We start from the raw sequence: 21,032 nt of genomic DNA, 5'->3' as shown, positions 1-21,032 counted from the left end.
CAAACTTTAGAATGGTGAATTGAATATTGTCCTGTTTCATTCTGTCCTTAAAAGTCGAAGAGTCGCCATTTGTAAATAGGAATACTTCAGAATCGTCTGCTCTGCTCAGTCAAACATGGACTTGAAACACAAAACAATAAATTCATCCCCAAGGTCATAGCAGATGTAAAATGTGAGAAGTTACGCTGCGGAACAGGCTAGGTCACTCAGGGAACCAAACTTGACAAGCTAAACCACGATCATCACACACTCCAAGAAGTCGTACGTAAGCACATGATCTGCATATTTGTTCCAAATGCTCCATTTGTGCTGTTAATGAGCGAGACTTGGTAATGTGCAATGTACTGGCAGAAAGTTGCCAATATTAATACTAGAATGAACATTGTTTTCTGTTCATTATTCTAAAGCTACTCAGAAAGTATTCTATAAACCATAATACCGTCAAAGCCAAAAAAATACTAAGATTTAGCAAAAAATATAAATTTCTCCATAAGGGTGAAGTAATGAATGTGATAGCAACATATTAGAATATTACACAAAGTGCAAGAATCACAGCCATAGTTGCAGTATGAACTGAAGTAAACGTAAGCCAACAAAGTAAAAACGAGCTGTTGTGCTAGGGCTCCTCAGATTGAATCCTGCCATCACACAATTTCATTAATGTTTAGTAAAGCCAACGTCTTTTCCAGCGACTTTGCCACCACTTTTCCATACCAGGTATGTTTCAAATTTTCCCGAGCTGATCCCAGAGGTAGCGCACAGCCACACCAATAAAACTGCAACGTTTTCAGGTTTGAGCACTGTTATTGTATCACACTTTTAATATTTGAGTCTGAGAAGACTTAAGATCAAAGGCATGTGCTTTCAGTGTCTTGTGACATTTGTTTGTGGGCTGCCAGCCTCAAAATGCTGAGGAATAATTTTGTCAAGAAGGTGAGACCTGGTATAAGCAATTTTCGTGACAGAATGATGTGGCAATATAACCGGCATATACCTAAATATATACAGAACCTCACGGCAATGCAGACGGCAAAAGTTAGCTTCGAGTGTCTGTATACTTGCTATCGCAATAGAAAGTTCTTTTCTATATAAGACACTATATATTCAAAACAATTATCAAAACTAGCGTTGCTCTATATTCGTAGCAAAAGTAATCCGAATCATCGAAAAATAAATGGTCATGGAATATTCATGCAACAGCAGCCAAATATTTCATCTGCCATTTTAAAAGTGGCACAATTGCCAGTAAATCTGAATAACTGAGCGGGCCCGAAAAGTCTACTTCAGAAATTGCTCTATGAGCATATTTGCATGTTGTGGAGATCGCTTTTGTCCTTGCAGGATGCCTATAAATATAGCGAAATTATTGGCGTCATTATTACAATCTGAAGGAAGCACAAGAAATCGGACATTTTACTATAAAATTGGAAAATTTGGCAGTCATGCATATTTTGTTCGTACTGCATTCAAACTCAAAAATTGCTATTTGCACACTCCTGCTTAGAGGAAATAAAGGCCAAATTTCCATTTGCTCAATTTCCTGCTGAAACATCACCGCCAGCATGACATCATCGATTTCATAGCAATTTGTTCCACTTGGGACTAAAGGAATCCTTCAAATTAACTAGTGAAGGAATGTGGAAAACTTAATTACCGTTTACGTTGTCCAAGTTCCGAGAGGTCCTTGCTTGCACAGGACCCATGGTAGCCGAGGAACTCGGGTCACCTGGCAACAGCAAGTCATCTGGCAACACCAAGCCCTCGGGCCACTTCAAGCGAGCCAGTGGATCCGGGCTGTCTTTGGGACACGAGCTGGCCACAGGAGATGGAGGTAGGCTTCGTAGCTTTGGTCTGTACGAAAAGACAGACTGCAAGATGTCCTTCGTACTCGCCGTTGATTCGGTTCTGTGCTGCACCGTCTTGCGAGCACTTGCGACACCAGCGGCTGCCTTTTGCATCGACTTGGCTGCAGTACGCCCCTCCTGTAACCCTTTCTGACGCTTTTTTTTGCCGGTCGATGCAGGTGAGCAGAGGTGGCGCTTTGAGCTGCCGGCTTTCGGACCCGCCTGTGCCGGCCGCCTTTTCTTTGCCGTTGACCTGCACTTGTCCAACGGCTTTGGAGAAGGCGTCAACGGCCTGCTCCGCCTTTTCCCAGAAGAGGAGTAAAACATGTTGGTCGGAATGCAGATACCAGTATCCGATGCCAGCGCTGCTTCGCTGGGGAGCTCCCCTACTTCCACACGGCTCACTGGCTGGACAGCGATCTCACTGCTCCTGGAGGGTTGCAAGTTGTCCACAGAGGAGGTTGGTGGACTGTTCGTGACGAGGGGTGGCTCTGAGGTGTCCATCAGCATCTCTACGTCATTGGAGCGGCCTCCGGTGGAACTTTGGAACACAGTCAATGAAGCCGACGACGTACCATGCAGCTTACGAGAGGAGGCAACATAGTCAGGACAAGTCCGACAGCGGGGCATGTCTGAACACGGTGTGCTCGAGACAGAGACAGTTGGCATGTTTCGGCAAGAGTCTTCTCTGCAGCTGTCAGCAATACGACCACCACAAGTGCTTACTGTACCATGTTGGGGAGGCCGTGGCCTGATTTCAGTAAACTCCAATTTTTTCCTAGACCTCGAAAGGGCGGCACTTTGGTCTCTGCAACTGTTGTCCAATTGGTCTGCTGTCGCAGCAGGCTCCTTCCCCAAGAGACGGTGGGCCGCGGAGGGACGAGGATCTTCTGGTACAAGAGATACATCTGCGCTATTGTCAATGCAAATGACTCTGCAGGCAGGAGACAAGACAGCAAATGTGGCACTGGGCCTTGCGTTCTTTGCAGAAGACACTAGAAACGTTGCACTCTTCCGGGCAGGTTCAATGTTGTGCAGACATGCTGACAAGCTTGCACTGACAGGCTGGGTGCCAGAAGCAAAGGTAGCATTAAGACTACTCACAGGTGAACAGATAGTGTTGGGTTGTGGGCACCTGTCCGCCATTGTTGTCAACGCCCCCGTAGTGTTTTTTTCGAGCGCAGTATCAAGGTGCTCGGCCATTGGCTCGAGGTTCACTTCAGAGATGTCAGCGCTTGTGGCTGTCACAGGCAAACTTTTCTTGGAAGGCGAAAGACCAGCAACAGCTTGGTCTCGTTGAGCGTCTCTTTCTGGCGCCGAAATCTTGTGGAGATTTGCTCCAATGTCGCCATTATCTGTCAAGTGCTCGCCTCGATCCGTCGCAAGATGCGAATGACTGGCACTTGGTTGCTGCTGGGCATTGGTCAGACTTTTAGATGCACTTGTATCGACGTCTCGTGCCTCTGCATTTTTCTTGGCAACCCTTTCTGGAGAGAACACGTCAGCCAAAAGTGACAGCGAGCTGACATATTCAGAAGGCATCTCCAGCTGTGCTGTTACGTTAGAAAGGTTTACAGCCGAGTCAGTCAAAGAGTTGAACATCTCAGTCGCAGCAGTCAGATTCACCTTTGAAGCAGCATTCCAGCTCTTTGATATCGATGATGGCACTCCGCTTGCCATCCTTGTTGGGCCTAAAACTCCTTTGTCACTTCTTTTAGCGATAGGGGTAGAAAGATGCTGGTAAGCAATGCTGTCTTTGCCAGTCAGGACACTTACAGGCAATGCACGAGCATTGAGGCACTTACTTTCAGAGCCCCTCATGCTCACGTTTGTGCCGCCTTTCAAAAGCTTGGGTCTTAAGGGTGCTGTGCTCAAAGTTGCACGTTCCACATGGGACAGCTTGTCCATTGGTTTGTCCGCTGGAGCGGCTTTTAAAAGTAATGGAGCAGTCATTTCACTTGGAACCGGGAGGTCCTGTGGCACGGCATCAGTGAACTCAGCCACGGATGCAGGAACACCCGGCTCGGCACTGGCAGGTACACGCAAGAAAGCCAGACTGCGGCAGGAATTCATGCTACTTTTGTTCCCGACGGTGGCATTCAGGGAAGCCACAGACTCATGTGGGTCTTGAGCAGCACCGTCAAGATTTCCATCTCCAGGAGCTCCAGCATCGGGTGCTGCGACGTTCAGTCCCTCCAAAAGGAAAGGACTGCTTGCCTGGTCAAGACTGTGCTCACTGATGTCCCGACGAGTTCTGCCGGAAACTGCATGTAGTGCGTGCTCCTCATTAAGCTGTCCATTCGGCTCTACGTTGAGGTATGTCATATCCGCGACAAGCGAAGGGCACCTTGTAGTATTTCGGCAAGTCATGTTCATTGCGCCCGTCAGGTTAGCGCCGTCGTAGTGCAGAGTCATCGAAGCCGGGTTGGCACACGAGAGGCGTACGTCACTACAAGCTACCCTTGCCGATACCGCTCGGTCAGTGCAGGTCATATTCATGACATCCGGAAACACAGTCATGAGAGTTTCGAGTTGCTGGCTCACGACTGGTGCTCTAGTTACGCTTGCAGCATGAAGAGTGGGTACTGCTTCACTCGTGCAAGTCATGTCCATTGCACCAGGGAGCAGGCTAGTCTTTTGAGCATCGAAATCTTTCCCACCGCAGGTAGTTCCACTTTGTGCCTCAGCATGCTGCACTAAATCCTCCGAGTCATCTGCGTTGGTGCCCAGGCCGGTGGCATCGACAGGATTTGTGTTGAGATGCCGTGAACGCCCAGTGGCACCAGGAGGAGAGTTGCAGCTTTGCATGTGCTTTTGGCCCCAAGTCGGCATCATGGCCTGGGAGTGGTGCAACATCTGGCTTTCAGTTCTGCACTCGCCGGAAGCAAGGCTAACTGGAGCAGGGGCATTCGGCCAGGTGCAAGAGGCAGAAGGCAAATCTGCATTCGGCAGCTGAGAAAAGCTGGCTAATGGTGGCCCTGCAGTTACGTCAAGACCGGCTATGTTTGTGGTAGCTGCCAAGTAATCAGTCGCTGCCAATGTTTCCCCAGGTGAAAGGCCTCTGCTGGCAGTCTCTTTTACAACATGCCCCACGTCCACGTCACTTGTGTTGGAACAAGTTGCACCACTAGGAGCAGATGGGTCAGACTGGGTGCCCATTATCTTGCACACATCATTACGGTGGCCCGATGCCACGAAGGCAGCGAGATCGAATAGCCCAGCAGTGTTTGAAATGCTGCTGGCAGAGCAAATGGCTCCAACACTGCCCGTTTCCTCCATTATGCTCTTCATACTCGCGTAACCTGTGTTGGAACTGCCCGGAGCCTGGACAGATGGGCCAGATTGAGTGCACGATGCTTCTGCGACACATACATCATCCTTGCCCATTATGTCTGAGACATCATTGCGGCGGCTTGATGCCACAAAGGCAGAGAGATCAAACAGCGCAGCCGTGCATGAAACGTTGCCGGCATGTGCAACAGCATGGGTGGGTTTTGCTGCGCTGAGAACCGTCCTCTGACCAGCACATTTAACAGCTCCAGTGTCCGTATCGTTAGGAGCACCTCTTGCAAAACTTGTAGAATCAACTGCACAAGTGATATTCATAGTGTCTTGAAGCTGCACTGTGGCGTCGCCACGAAACTCTGCGATATCTTGTGGTCCAGCAGTGATGTCCCCCTTCGTTGAAAAGATGTTGGTTCTAGACAGATTTCCAGCCCCCTGGTGAAGTGCAGAGGTGCTGGCAAGAGTACTGTCTGCGCCTTTGTCCACAAATGTCCTTAACAATGTGGCGGCTGCGTGGTTATGAGCGGGGTTGCCAGCAAATGTCATTTCCATGCTCCTGTCGGAGAGCATTGTATTTGTCGGTTGCGTGGTGGTGGTGGTCTGGTCAACTGTGCGGACGCCAACGTAAGTAATGTCCATAGTCCTACGGGCCAAAGTCGTGTTGAGGCCAAATTGGCTGGAAGCGCCTTCAGAGGCAACAGTGATGTCCCCGTGTTGAGCGAACACGAGACAAGACTGTGCTTCCTCCATTAGAACAGATGCCCTGGTCGTCGGGGACGCAGCCTCGGCATCGCTGTTGTCGGCATCGTGGTAGAAGCTCTGCTCGAGGGGCGTGTGGTCATACTGCAGCAATTGGACCGCCTCGCCCACCAGGTCTTCGGCGGCATTGCCCACCAGCGTCTTGTTCCTAGCCATGACAGAACAAGTGCAAACTGAGAATGCCACATCTCAAAACGAAGCACCAACACACAAATCTTAAAATCTTTTGTGCAAAAGCCACGAAGGGGCACTGTAGCAGAACCTCCACTCTCAACAATTTGCTACAACTGATGGCAGAGTTGGTGTCATATTGGAACAAAGAAAAGGAATGCAAACATCACAGGGACACTACGAAATGATGACGAGCGCCTTTCTTTGAGTCGCTGCCCCATTTGCGCTCATTTTTTTCGTTATGCAGAAAGCTCTACAGCCTACTTGGCTTTTGCAACAAGTTCATGCTCACTGCCATAATTAAACAATGTTTAACGTTCCGAAAGTGCAGTGTTGCGTACGACACTGTAGTGAAACACCTCGGATTAATTTCGTCACCCCGGGGCCTCTTTAACTTGAACCCAAAGTACAGTACAATGGGAATCAAACCAGCAACCCTGTGCTCGGCTGCACCATCCCATAGCTCCTAGAGCAGCTGCAAGTACCGAACTAATGAAAAACTAGCACTATGCAAATTCAAAATAAATAAAATGCAAGGAGCAGTGGGAACTTGTACCACATGCCTCAAGCGCTTGCAACGTACCAATATCTGTGCCGCAACAAGATTTTTAAAATTATGAGAATTCCGCACATAGGCCACCAGTAAGATTTGCCGTGAAGACCAGTTGGTTTCATCGAGGTCCAACTTGTGGAAATCGCATTTGTCGAGCAGATGCGAAAATTGCACACAAACCCAGAAAAGCTCCTCATGACCTGCACCGCAGCAACTTACCCGGCCATGGTCGCAGAGCCAGCTTCCAGTGCATTCTCTGCAACAGAAAGAGCGAGCAACTTTACCATACAGAAGGTGAAAAATGAAAAAACAAAATTAATGCTGCAGTAACCAGTCACTGCCTTGGCAGAGCCAAAAGTGTTATAGCAAGGTTCAAGAGATACTTCAAAGTTACACCTGACACACGGGCTAATATAGATTAGATAAAAAAATCCTTTGCAGACGTATCAGTTGATGGTTGGCATGCATCAAGAGACGTCGAAGCTGCGCATGCAAATTCTCACACCCTTTTAAAAGGACGTTTACTAGCTGTTCTTAGATACGATTCATCAACACTGCCGGCATGTTCTCACCAATGCCGCGGGGGACGTATTCTTGGACGATCACTTTCGGCGATGGCTTCGCGCGATATTGTTCAAGCAGCCAATTAGCCCATCCGGGCTTGCTCAACGACCAAATTAGCCCGTCCGGGCTTGCTCAACGACCAAATTAGCCCGTCCGGGCTTGCTCAACGACCAAATTAGCCCGTCCGGGCTTGCTCAACGACCAAATTAGCCCGTCCGGGCTTGCTCAACGACCAAATTAGCCCGTCCGGGCTTGCTCAACGACCAAATTAGCCCGTCCGGGCTTGCTCAACGACCAAATTAGCCCGTCCGGGCTTGCTCAACGACCAAATTAGCCCGTCCGGGCTTGCTCAACGACCAAATTAGCCCGTCCGGGCTTGCTCAACGACCAAATTAGCCCGTCCGGGCTTGCTCAACGACCAAATTAGCCCGTCCGGGCTTGCTCAACGACCAAATTAGCCCGTCCGGGCTTGCTCAACGACCAAATTAGCCCGTCCGGGCTTGCTCAACGACCAAATTAGCCCATCCGGGTTTGCTCAACGACCAAATTAGCCCATCCAGGCTTGCTCAACGACCAAATTAGCCCATCCAGGCTTGCTCAACGACCAAATTAGCCCGCACCGAAAGCGACAATGCCAAGAACATGTGCCCTGCACATGCGACTGCTTTAGGGTTCCCACACACAGACTGGGTTGCTGGCTGCTCTTTAGCACTGCACCCATATTAACTCCTCGCTGACCCGGAACTTGAAGCAGATGAAACACGATGCAATAAATAATTAAGAATGACCATCTAAAAAGCTGCACAGAATGTGCCCGTTCATGCATGGTACATGCAAGTTGTTTTAGTCATTGATTTGTTTCCCCCATTTCAAAGCAAAAATTTGGCACTCCAATACAGGTTTCATTGCAGATTGATGCCAAGCACACTGTGGCACATTGGCCTTCACCGAAAAAAAAAAGCAAAGGGTCTCCTGCCCATTTTGAGTGATTTGGCAGCTTGTACAGAAGGAATTACATGCACACAATTTGCACTGTTGCTAATATGCGTTGTGCAATTCCGCAAGATCATACAAGATTGACACGCCAGAGCCAGTCTACTCAGAGTCATCATCGCAAGATGGCAACCATGAATGGTGGCAGATCGAGTTTTCGCCTATCATGACAATAACGAGGTGCTTGCACTCAAATTCTGAAAGCGCATTCAAACGCTAAGTTACTTTACATGTTAAGCTAGAGGCAACAAGTTGTGACGTGTTCTTCGCATTCTGGAGAAGTACATGGGTCGCAGAACAAACTGGCTAAGTTGTTAGCCTAGGCATGAGCCACAATCCCATTGGAGATTGCTGTAGAACCGGTTGATAAATGCAGAATACTATATGCACTACGGATAAAATTGTGTCATGACATGACGATGGACAAAAAGCAAATAAATGTCTATTCTGTGAATGGTAATGCACTCGTATCGTCCAATTCTTATTGCCAGCATTAGAGGCAAGCTACATTTTTCTTGCTAAAAAATGACATGCATGGTTGAATTCTATTTTGTTTAGGTGCTCGAACATCATTTTTGCATTACTTTTCTACTTTGAACTCGCAAAAAAAAAAGCAATTTTATTCAGGGATAAGCTAGAATTGGGACAAATACTACGAAATGAATCAGATCTTGCAATTTCGTTCTGCTTCTTGCTTAATTCAACCCATGAGATAACTGAACCAATTACATCAGTCACATCATGGTTGAATTAACAGAAGTCACAACACAATTAACAGGAGCGGCAAGAGAGGGTAAGATGCAGTCAATGGTTGATCCACGCCAAGGATAGATGTAACAAGGCTGTATCGTATCAGCAAGGTTAAAACAGTTATGCTACAAGGCTAAAAACACTACCTATGAAGCATGCCAAAACAATACAAGACATGTTACAAAGGGATGATATACAGCACTAAAATGTGTTGGTGGCACTACAGCCTCATCAGGACCCTTGTATGCAAGGCACTGAGGCATGTACTCTACTAACCACTACTATTGCAGCAGCACCCTCCGCAAGGAGCATGTGCTAGGAATATGGAGAAAAAATTTTCGATGTAATTTTTGCATTATTCGTGTATCAACACAGTAACAAAGCAAGGGAACATAAACAGAATTGCGGCTCTGCTAATGATTTAACCGGAACTATGACATGAACATGCGGAAACAACATATGCAATTTAATATGTTTAGTCTGGTGCCCTGAAAAATGCAAGAACGAAAATAAACCGGGCAGGTTAGTCTAAATACAGCACGTCAAACACGAACTTTGAGCAGTATGGAAAAAAAAAGCAAATTATGGGGTTTTACATGCCAAAAACACGATCCGATTATGAGGTACGCCGTAGTAGTACGCTGTATTTGGACCATCTGGGGTTCTTTAACATGCACCTAAATCTAAGTACACAAGTGCTTTCGCATTTTGCCCCGATTGAAATTGCCCGACACTTTCTCAAGTATGCCATTGCTTTTACAGTAGCAAGAGACCTTTCTGTAAATTGCAAATGCACTTCGCAAATGCATCATTCAAATGGGGTCATGCAAGCAGCACATGCTAGGGCTTCTCTTGCACATGGGTTCATCTTGCAAGCCACATTACATTTTCTGTGTCATAATACAACCGAACAGCGCTTGCATAGGCTGTTTACGAAAGTGACTATGCCCCCACTACGTCAGCAAATAGCCTCGCAAGAAAGCTAGCACTACGATTACGAAGAGGATCTATTGGTTTACGAGGAATGCACCATTTGTAAAATGACCATAACAGTGATTACACGACAGCATGCTGTCCATGTTAGATTTTCTATCATAACTGCTGTTACGAATTGTTAGGAACCGGAGATTCCTTTCATATCTTTCACATACTTTCCTAAGGACTCCTGCCTCGATTTTGTTTCTCTTTTGCAATATTTGTTATCTTTCGAAGAATTTAGGCTCCAAGAAAGCATTTTATAGACTCAAGCAAAATTGCATTCAACACCATGAAAACAAAATGTCTTTAGAAAAAAAAAAGATTTCCCTGAAGAAAAGCAAATGATCCCTGCCACAGTTATACTAATACCGGTAACAGGCACAGTTAACTTCCAATACGTCAAGCACCACTCATAAAATGGAAGAGAGGCTTGCCCCTAACAAGAACTTATTGTGGAGAAGCCAGCTTTCAACACCCCTGCTACAGTGTGCTGGGGCCTTGAATGTATCGACATTCACAGGCTCTCGACAGCACCAGTGTCGATACACTGAAACGTGCATGCATCTGTGAATGCAACACACAACGTCCAGCGACCGGCGAGGATATGCAGCGAATCTTAACACAGAGTTTTCACCATACGAATTCTACCTGGTAAAGATTATGCGAGAAAAATTTGCACAGACTACGCCCTTCAGCAACGCTAAGAGGCTATTGGTTAATATGGGCTAATATGGTTAGTTGATGCATATACACGTGTGCATCAAGGAATGCTTGGTGCAAATCAACTCACCGCAGCTGGAGCTACGTTCTCCAGATAGTTCGGCCTTGAACAATCTGGAAGCACAAATGTGAACAATTAGAGGCTTGTCACTAGACTGTGCTATGCACAAAGCAGCTCTCACAACAGGAATTTTAGTATACTATAATGAAATTACTATAGTTACTGCCATGACTTTTACTACGAGAATCACGGCCAGAACAGTTTTCTTCCAAGATTTGGAACGACTTTAGTGGAACTTCGTTTCTTGTTTTAGGCTTAACTGTGTTATGCTGTTAAATTCAAGGGTAATTAAGAGTCATTGTCAGCTGTAATTTCCCATGAACAAAGAAACTGCAGCACTTTCTTGTGGACAACATTTGGACAGGTACACTCGCAATGGGAATATTCTTTGCAATGTTCTAAAAGCCTTTTGTGCCTGTGTACTGCTCAACAAAGTCTAACAGTTACTACTACTGGAGGTCAAACGATACTAGCCAATGCCAGAGAACGAAATGACAATGAATTACACAAATTAAATTCCATGCCAAAGCCAAGATCCGGCTGCAAGGCATGCTGTAGTGGGGGAGACACCGGATTAAATTGGACCATCCAGGGTTCTGTAATGTGCACCTAAAATCCAAGCACATAAGTTTCTGCATCTAGCCCCCATCCTAACACAATCGCTGGAGCTGGGATTGAACTGCGATCTCGGCAGCTCGACACCACAGCCGCCAAGTTACTGCGGCAGATGACATTGTCCTCAAGTGTACATACGAGAGGCAACGAAGACAAATCCCCACGTGCCAGTTCAATTGCAATGAACGCTGGCACCAGACTCGCACTCTATGCTCAGTTTCACACAAGAGGAAACACTGTGGAAGTTAGGTACGTGGTGCAGTCATGCAGCTCTTACTCTGTGCATTTTAGAGCATAGTTGTTTATCATCTGCGACACTTTCTAGAGGATACCTACTCCCCATGTTCAAATACAACTTGCGGACGGAAACTTAAGTCAAATTGTGCAGTACTTGCGTGCCTTTGCAATTCCAGCGAGAGACATTAGTAGCTAGTGGTGTGCTAGGCTGCTGGTCACAGAAATGGCTCGCCACAATGCCTTGCATCACGAATGCAATAATTACATCATATTTTTGCGACATAAAAGTAAGACAATCGCATCGAATTGCATATGGCGCACACCCAATCTTTATTTCATTAGGACGCGCTATTTTTTTGGTTGAGAGTGAGTAGCAAGAGCAGTCTCTGTGGCCTTCGAAGCATTGCATGCTACGTAGAAAACCACTTACCGTCGTGGGCTATATTGCCTAAAACAAAGAAAAAAAAGTACATGCATACATATATACATACATAAAGATATATAAATGGTTCTTCCAATTTAACTGCAGGCACGTTTATGCTCAAATGTCACACAGAGCTAGCATTTCACGGTGCATTCTTTTTAAAAAAAACCTATGTTTTGGCAAACGGGACGCTGGTTTACAGGTGGTACATTTGCAGCCGTGTTAAGCCAGGATTTAAAATTCAAGAGACAAGTCTAATAATGTCCTGACCATCTGCATCGCCAAAATGAAAATGGGACAAGTCGCCTCAATTGTCGGGTACACCAGAAGAAACGTAGCAATTACACCAACCTTGACAACAGTTCATTGTTTGCCACAGGCTGCAATTTGACACGCAGTATTCAGTCACTGCTAAAAGAAGCAATGAACTAGTTGTACCTTAGCTGAATTTTAGCTGTACTAGTATATTACCATTTTACAATAAAAAAAAATTATGGGGTTTTACGTGCCAAAACCACTTTCCGATTATGAGGCACGCCGTAGTGGAGGACTCCGCAAATTTGGACCACCTGGGGTTCTTTAACATGTACCCAAGTCTAAATGCACAGGTGTTTTCGCATTTCGGCCCCATCGAAATGTGGCTGCCGTGGCATTCTACAGTAGAGACTTCGTAAGCCAGAGAGGTCCTGAACCCGCGAAATGCATTGGCAGTTAACGCTGTTGCAGGAACACTTCAGCAAAAGGTGCTTCAGTGTATTCAGCAGAAGCAGCATTACAGGGAATCAAAGAGTCGTCACAGTGCTCCCACTCCCTCAATGCCTTGCACTGCAAAAAACTACTGCGGAGCAAGGCAGTGCCTGCAACGCTCAGCCTACTGAACCTCGCGGTGGCATGCAGTTACATTCGCATGAATGCCAATACTTCCAATTTGTGTGCCTACAACGTGCTAAACTTGGAAGCTATCCATCAGCTCGTGGTTGAGCTCGCGGTGTCTCATCCCTTTGCTGTGGTAGAGTCTAGCAGATAGCTATGCGCAGTATCCGTCGATGCGAGTAGCACAAACCAAACGACGCGAGTGGCACATTTTCCTTTGCGCTGTCTACGACAACCGCACATATTTCCGAGGGTTGAACAAACCTCTTAGCGCACGCGCAAACACTGGCGGCACACACATCAACTAAGCTATGGATGCCGCACTCGTGACTCGCATTGAAAGGATCACCAAGGTAATGAGCTTCGACCACGAAGGCAGGGCACCTTGGTGTGCTAATCGGGAAGCAGACGACCAATTTGTCAACATTTTGGCGCTTGGGCCCCGAGTCCCGTCACCCACAGATGACAATCTGAGCACACTTGTGCTCAGTGAACCACAGTGAGCGGGCTTGTCGCAGCGCTCCATGGCAGCTGCAGTACGTACACCAAGCTGCAACACAGCTGTGTGCGCAAAAGGGGTGGAGTACGTTGCTTATGCTCCAGTTTGGCCATGCCATGTGGTGCAGACTGGCTTTGTCCTGCACCAGCTTGACCGACGGATGGCAGCCACATCCAACTTGCACATTCAGTGCCATAGCTTAAATCGAAGGGAAGTCTGCCAAGCTGTCTAGCCAGAAGCGAGCACGAGCTGGCAAGCATACACATATGGGCCAACCTTAAAGAGACGGAGAACTGTTCGGAACACGAATCAAAATAGCCCCACTGATGGAAAAAACAGTTTCGTATTGACCGAAATGAGCGCCGTATGCCTCATTAAACGAGGATTTGTATATCTAATTCTTCAGAACAAATCTCAAAGAAGTGACCCTTCAGCGTTCCCATGGGGCAAAACAATGACAAAAAAAAATAAGATGCCCTCCCAGGTAAGGTATTTGTGTACACTGCTCCTTGGTCTATTTTTCAAGTAGTGAAATACAACACATCTTTTCTATACACACTTGTTCCGTAAAATACAACAGATCTTTTATATACACATTTTCTCCGTAACTTGCACACAGAGCTGAATCTATTGCGGCAAATAGAAAATTGATGCCGTGGCCTCCGAGGTCCAGTGGCATGCGTTGTAGCCTGTTCTCAAAGGCCATAGTGGGGCAGCTAAACTTACGCCCCCAGCCAAAAGAGTGCACCACACTGGCACTAGCTAGTAGTAGTATTTGCAGCAGCCACAGATGCAGCAACTTATCGCAGCAGCATTTCATTTTTGCAAGGGCTGCAGAAGTTAAAATGCGGATGGTTAATGAAAGGTGCACTCTTGCAAAAGCCACACAATTTGCAAGGCCAGCTATGGATATCGCTCCCACTTCTCAGTGTTGCTGGTGCCGGGAATCCATTTCTTCAGAGATTATTCAGATCGAGAAATTCTGCTTGCCAAATTTCTACTGGCCTTCTAAGTTGCCGCTGTGGGCATAAACACTTCAGAGGACGAGCATGTCATTGCGCCACAAAAGAATGGATCCTCGAAAATCAGTTGTCGAACCCTTTACATTTCGCATGGTTGACGGCTAGTCGAGTGCCCAAAGCAGATCGAAATTGGCGAGACCCAACGCTACAACTTCAATAAGCAGCGTAGCCAAAGCTCATTCCTATGGCCGGCCGGCGGGGCCAAGAGTTAGCAGACGATATTACGAGAGTCACACTTCCAGAAGTAAATAATTCTTATCAAAATACCTTATAATGAACAACTACCAACTAGGCCAACAAGAAGTGCTTTTACTATACCGAGTCAATGAATATACACAGCAACAATAGAAAGAAGTGCACTGATCCAAACACCCTTGCTTGACATCAAATATTGCCCAATAAAACTGTATGGGAATCTGCTATAGGACGAAATATGGCAGCCTCAAAAAGGGAGGAGGAGGCTGCTATTGAAAAGCACTCGAAGGAAAGGCGACTTCGCACTCTGCTTGGGAGCTTCGTGCACGACTACAAAATTTGGCCAACATGTTCACAGCAGCATATGCCATCTACGAACTGTGTTCTGACCAAACCGAAAGGGTGGTTTAGGACCCCTTTAAGCTGCCGCACAAGCTCGGTGCGACGCCACAAGTTGACGGTATCTGTGCAGGCCTGCGTAATCGTTTATTGGTAAAAGTCGACAGCACCACTCTCCGGCGCTTTGGAAAGCAAACTTGGAAAGTGTGTTTCCAAACAGCTCAGATGTGAAATACCAGTGCCGAGGTGCCGGCCCAGTTAAAAGAAGAGACTGACCTTCGTTTTCCTCTTTCAATCATCAAACTATTACAGCAAAATTTATTAACTGTTTTGAAAGAATACTTCCATCAGTCTGAACTCGTGTAGCATTTCTGCCCCTCTGCCCTTGAACAGTTCCATTAAGCTCTAGTGAACTTGCATAGGAACTTACTTGATCTGATGCGTTTCTGAGAAACTGACGCGTTTGGACAGTCGGCGACGCTCGGTGAGGTCCTCGGTCTGCAATGTGTAGAAAAGAGGAACACTTGCATCGGGTAAACACCAAGACGGCAAACTTCCGCGAGTAGACGTTGCCCGTGCAAGCTTCACAATGTGCACAGCCAACATCAAAAGCTTGCAGACCACAGGAGCCGAGAGAAAGCTAAAACACTTCCACAGCCTGGTATTAAGATTTTCAGCCTGCATTGGTATATTCGAAGTGTGCATTACAGCTTCTCTGGCTATAGTCACAAACTGCTCGAAACGTTAATGCTTTCTGAGGTACCCTTTCGACACCGAATGTACAGCAAGTGGAAGCCACACAGAACTCTTGTACAACTTACATGCAAGGCAACAAAACAAAAGACGTTAACCCTTGAAACAGAGTGTACGTGCAAGTTTTCTCACCTTCGAACGTAGAGACATCAGACTGGCCTCATCACAAGCACACGATTTCATCACAAGGGCCGCGTCTACACTTTTCATGCCATCAGACACGCAAAGTGCACTTGCACATGATGAACGACTGCACCACAACGAGTTGGGCAAACTGTCTTGCAGAAAAGCTAGCCTTACAATTATGAAAAGGGACACTGCTACTCAAAATAACACAAATGCAAAAAAATCTGCCACTTGCATCTTCATTAGGGTTAGGTTAGGGTATGTTGCCACACATGCAAATTACTTGAAAACCATGAAACAGCCTTGGGACTCGGCACAATTCAGAGAAAGGCAAAACCAAGCCATTCATGTTCACCACAATTATGCACCATTGCTCTAAGGCAACAGGGATACAGGTACTGACAATACCTGTCAAATTGAACTTTAAAATTTGTAAAGGTACTGTGGGAACGGCAACAGAAAGAGGGTGGCAACACTTTTTTTTTACCCTATACATACACACTTATGAAAGACAATCTAGTTGCAGCACCCAAAACGTTTTGCTCAGCACACAAGTAGCAGCAAATTTGAATTAGCAGAGATTGACAAACAATGCACCAGTATTTTGATCACAGCTATTCTGTTGTTGCGAATTTCACCTGCTTCAGGAACTTGTCCTAATTAACTTCAAGCAGATGCATCTCTTGTATTTCGCAATTGGAAGACTTGCAAGGGTGTACAAGCCCAAAAGATAAAGCTTATGGGAAAATCCGGTAAGGACTGCAGGTATGCGATGAACAACCAACGAAACAATGTTTTAAAGGAACACTGGAGGCAAAAATTTAGTATATCTACACAAGTGCACCGAGATGTCTGAAGCATTACTTCTGCAAAGAACAGCTTTCGTAAGCGAGAAAGTGACCAATGCAGGACTAAACTTCTGTCATTGCAGCAAAAGCTGTGGAGACCAGCTCGGCTGTAGTTGCTATGCATTTAACGACTGAAATGTGAAGTAATTCTCAAGTTTTACGTGCTGAAACTATCTGATTAACTGGTACGCTGTAGTGGGGCACTCAGGATTAATTCTGACCACCTGGGGCTCTTTAGCATGCACCTAAATCTATGTACACAGGTGGTTTTGTAGTTTGCATGGTCACATAGCATTCCCATGTGCCCAAACTCACCACCTCACTCTTCACCAGCGCCCCCAAAACATCGCAAATATTTGTGTAGCATGGTTTACACCAACATACACATAAAGATTTACAGCACGAAATACACTTTCAAAACGAGTATTGATAGTAAATTTAGCGTGATAAAGCTGCTTGTTTTTGCACCTGTATTGACAAATTTGCAACGTTTGGGGCGCTGCTAGTGTTCTATGCAGGAGGGAAAGGGGTAATGATGCTACGTTGAAAACATGCAGGGACCCGACTATCTACAAGAGCGTCGAGCCTTCCTCTGGCAGCTCCAAGACTCAAAAGAGGCAGTAGTGCCCAGAAGAGCACGAGCTCGGAGATTGCTGGCGTAGCTTAGGATGCCTATACCATGGCCTCCGAGACAGCACGCAGTTTCTGCCTATACGGAATAGATCTCTTTCATAGGAGGGAATTTAGAGAGCAGGCCCACTGTGCCGAATTTCCAGTCACAACCGTTTCTGTAACCAAGTCACCTATGAAAATAAATGCTGCATTGTTTCTAGAAAAGGTTCTCCAACAGTCTGAATGATGCCAACCTTGGCCTTTTATGTTACTTCAAAGAACTAGACTAGCGGGGAAGCCCCAAGCTATAGGCGAGTGGGCTTACGTTAAACCTGATGAATACCACAAACAGGACAAGCGACATGAACAGCATAGATGTACTATCCTGGTCATAGGTAAGGCACCTGTCCCGCTTGCATCCCTTTTTCAGTCTGCAGCAATCGTTACAACCAACTAGACTAGTGTCGTGCACTCACAAGCTGCAATTTGCAAATTGGCTTAAATCCCCATAGTAAGTCTTGCCAAAGTTCAACACACCACATGCACTCTTCACAGCATCCTCTGCCGAAATGTACGTCAATATGTCAAGTCATAACAGAGTGCTAAACTGACAAACACTAATGTAGCGAGAGTCTCACCACGTTTGAGTCCACACTTTCAAGGATCGGTCGGGCAGGCTTCAGGATCTATCAGAAACGAGCCAAAGAGAATGGCGTAAATGAACCCTAAGGATGAAATTCACATGAAGAAAGCCACTTCAAAAGCAGGACAAAATTACCGACATAGGCTATATATGGACCACAAGAAAAATAGATCCACAAGAATGAAAAGTTGAGCAGGTTTGTACAAGTACACAATTGGCATAGCAGTGCAGGAGAGAATAATATAGACAAGACAATTGCACAGGCAACGGCTTCGAAATAACAGATTGAATGTTGGCTTCAAACTAAACATTTCAAGTCAGTGCCCGTGTTATGTTGTCCGAGTTTCTAGTCTCTCCTGTTATGCAATCCATGAAAATTGCACTGTAACCATCACCAAAATCTCAAACAAAAAAATATTTGGTTTAAGTGGGCCCATCCAGATGCAACAAGGTGTCAAGTCCGACCTTGTGCTCGACAACTACTACAGTCCCACTACAACACAGCTAAACATTAACAGATTTGCTGTCAAGTCTAATGCATCCACTTTTGTTTTTTGGGGTTGGATCTCCCCTAAATCCGTACACAGAAAGGTCAAACTAAATGAAGAGAAAATTGCAGCCGTATCAAAAACTGCAGAGGAAAGTGTTGCCTTTCATCACCCGAGTGGTTTGTAATTGACACAAAGCGTCAGTCCAGGCATAAGTGCTGTGAATGCGGAATACAAACAGGGCTTCCCATATACACCACGTTTCCCGCTGCCGTGCAGGTTAGAAATCTGCACATAGCCCTTTAATTCATTAACTATGACAGACTTGTGATACGCGAGTCAAATTTGCAAACATAATTTGCATAACACTGTCAACATTGCTGACAAAAACATTTGTAATGTGAAGGCACTTCGTGTGCATTCTAGCGAGGTGCTCATAAGTGCAGAGTATTTAAAGGGACACTAAAGGGAAACAATAAATCAGTTTAGACTAATAAAGCATTGTTTGAGAAACCTGCAGGCAGTCATTTCAAGAAAATAGTTTGAATATTAGATGAGAAAATGAAGGTCCAAGTATCAGTATTTGAATTTCGCGCCGAAACGCGCTGGTACTGAACGCTGGTACTGAATTTCGCGCTGGTACGTCAGCGTGACATCAGGGATTCCAAAGTTTGTTTGCGCATTTGGGCCGTGTTGGCCGAATAAAGGTTCCCGAAACTTGGCATGTTTAATATTTGGTTCCTTTAGAACACAGTGTAGTCAATCTGTACCGCTATATATAATTAGTAGGCCCTAGAAGATGCCATCAAGATCCAAGACGTCACAGCCCCCAGGTGCAGGAACTCTAGCAGGCGTCGCCACCCGCATTTCGTTCTTGCGCTTTTTCTGGCTTACCAAACGTCTTATCGTTGTAAGAGTGGTGTTTTTGGTGTTGTAGAACGGTGATTTACTGATGCAGAAGACATCACTTTTCACTTTAGTGTCCCTTTAAACAGACTTTCGAAAAGGGTTCTACTTAAATTGAGGACGACGCAACAAGCTATGGAAAGAAGAATGATGAGCGTAACGTTAAGGGATAAGAGAGCAGATTGGGTGAGGGAATGCAAGTTAATGACATCTTAGTTGAAATCAAGAAGAAATGGGCATGGGCAGGACATGTAATGAGGAGGGAAGATAACCAATGGTCATTAAGGGTTACGGACTCTATTCCAAGAGAAGGGAAGCGTAGCAGGGAGCAGCAGAAAGTTAGGTGGGCGGACGAGAATAAGAAGCTTACAGGGACAACACGGCCACAATTAGTACATGACCAGGGTAGTTGGAGAAGTATGGGAGAGGCCTTTGCCCTGCAGTGGGCGTAGCCAGGCTGATGATGACTGTAAAGGCTAAAACCCCATGAGCGCGATTTACGACCCTCGCGGAACCGCGAGATTTCGTCAAGTATCCAAAATGTAAAATTAACGAACAGCAACACATACAAGCGACGCCATGCTTAACGAACCAAGCAAACCGGTGAATATGTGGGCGTGACGACACGAAACGAGTGGCTTCACGGGCGGAAGGAACGTCGGCCACTTAAAGAAATTAAAGAAAAATCACCACCACCGTCCGCTAAATTGACATTTTAAAGCTTGATAACCGCTGCACGCATCAGGAGGCGGCGACTGGGCTCGAAACAACCAAAGCGGCATGCTTTCTCGTTCCAACTAAAGTTTTCCTTCCATAGCCAAGTGTATGGTTTCTAGCCGGAACTTCCAAGTGCGAGCTAAATGTCGAACCGAAGTCGACTGCAGTGCCTTTAGCAAAATCGTCGTGTGGTGAAGTAATCAACAAATGAGCCACAGCGTGTAAGAAAGGCGATGTACTAACGCTTAGCTCTGCTTGCCACTACCGGGCAAAACCGGCGAAAACAACCTGCGTGCACTAATGTGTACGGAGGTTGTGTACTGTGCAATGTGTACTGGACGAAATTCACGTGCAGCGGACCGTAAATAAGGTGCACTGTAGTAAAGCAGTATAGTGCCAATCTTCGGCGCAGTCACGGCGATAACTTGTGCACCAAACCCTTGAGGTTCACAAGACAAAAAGGGCAATAAAGAAATGGGTTAACGTTTAAACAACAAGGCGACTATTTCTCGGCAACAACCTTCACTGGCTGGGCCCGTCAAATATCCTTCGAAACAAGTCACTGTAGCAACTCACCGAAGAACGCCGGCGTGACCTCCGCAAAGTGACGTCGCTAAAAGAAACGGAAAAGAACATATTACCAATGCATACTACTTTCTGGCGCAAGCCTCAGATAGCATAACTAACGAAGCTCTTTTTTTTTTTTTTGCGCAGCTGTTAATAGTTCTCCGAAACCAATTATACGTGATTGGGGACAAGCGGAATAGAAATGTTGCACACTTACGGTTCTGTGTTCTCGTCGCTTGCACGCTCGGCCATCGCAGGTTATACGTAGTGACGCATCCAGCGTAGCCAAGGCACAGCGCGAGAATCGATTATGTCCAGTGAACACCTTACATTCAACAGCAACACCGAAGCCTGTGCAACACCTGCAATGCCACTACTGTCCCACTGTCCGTTAAAAACACCACCACCGATTTTAAAGAAGGGCCGCCAACAATTGGATCACGTGACCTATCGCGGGCGTCACCGTGCGCGGGACTACGCGCTACATTTC

General features: G+C 46.2%; 1 protein-coding gene across 2 annotated transcripts in view; it reads right to left on the bottom strand.

Annotated features, from left to right (window-relative positions):
• Positions 1 to 21,001, bottom strand: part of LOC139050685 (uncharacterized) — a 36,945-nt gene extending 15,944 nt beyond the window's left edge. Inside the window, exons 1-8 of one of the 2 annotated variants that reach the window (XM_070527290.1) lie at positions 20,760 to 21,001; positions 20,552 to 20,588; positions 17,860 to 17,907; positions 15,313 to 15,380; positions 11,961 to 11,978; positions 10,688 to 10,731; positions 6,832 to 6,868; positions 1,655 to 6,036 (exon numbers count right to left, since the gene is read on the bottom strand). In XM_070527290.1, the coding sequence (XP_070383391.1) occupies positions 1,655 to 6,036; positions 6,832 to 6,868; positions 10,688 to 10,731; positions 11,961 to 11,978; positions 15,313 to 15,380; positions 17,860 to 17,907; positions 20,552 to 20,588; positions 20,760 to 20,794 (4,669 nt within the window). In that variant the 5' untranslated portion in view covers positions 20,795 to 21,001. The remainder of the gene's footprint in view (positions 1 to 1,654; positions 6,037 to 6,831; positions 6,869 to 10,687; positions 10,732 to 11,960; positions 11,979 to 15,312; positions 15,381 to 17,859; positions 17,908 to 20,551; positions 20,589 to 20,759) is intronic. The other variant, XM_070527291.1, reaches the window with a different exon arrangement.
• Between the last annotated feature and the right edge of the window lie 31 nt (positions 21,002 to 21,032).

Source organism: Dermacentor albipictus, chromosome 10 (genome assembly GCF_038994185.2).
Source record: "Dermacentor albipictus isolate Rhodes 1998 colony chromosome 10, USDA_Dalb.pri_finalv2, whole genome shotgun sequence".
In the NCBI taxonomy this organism is placed as follows: domain Eukaryota; kingdom Metazoa; phylum Arthropoda; class Arachnida; order Ixodida; family Ixodidae; genus Dermacentor; species Dermacentor albipictus.
This window is presented reverse-complemented; position numbering and strand designations above follow the sequence as displayed.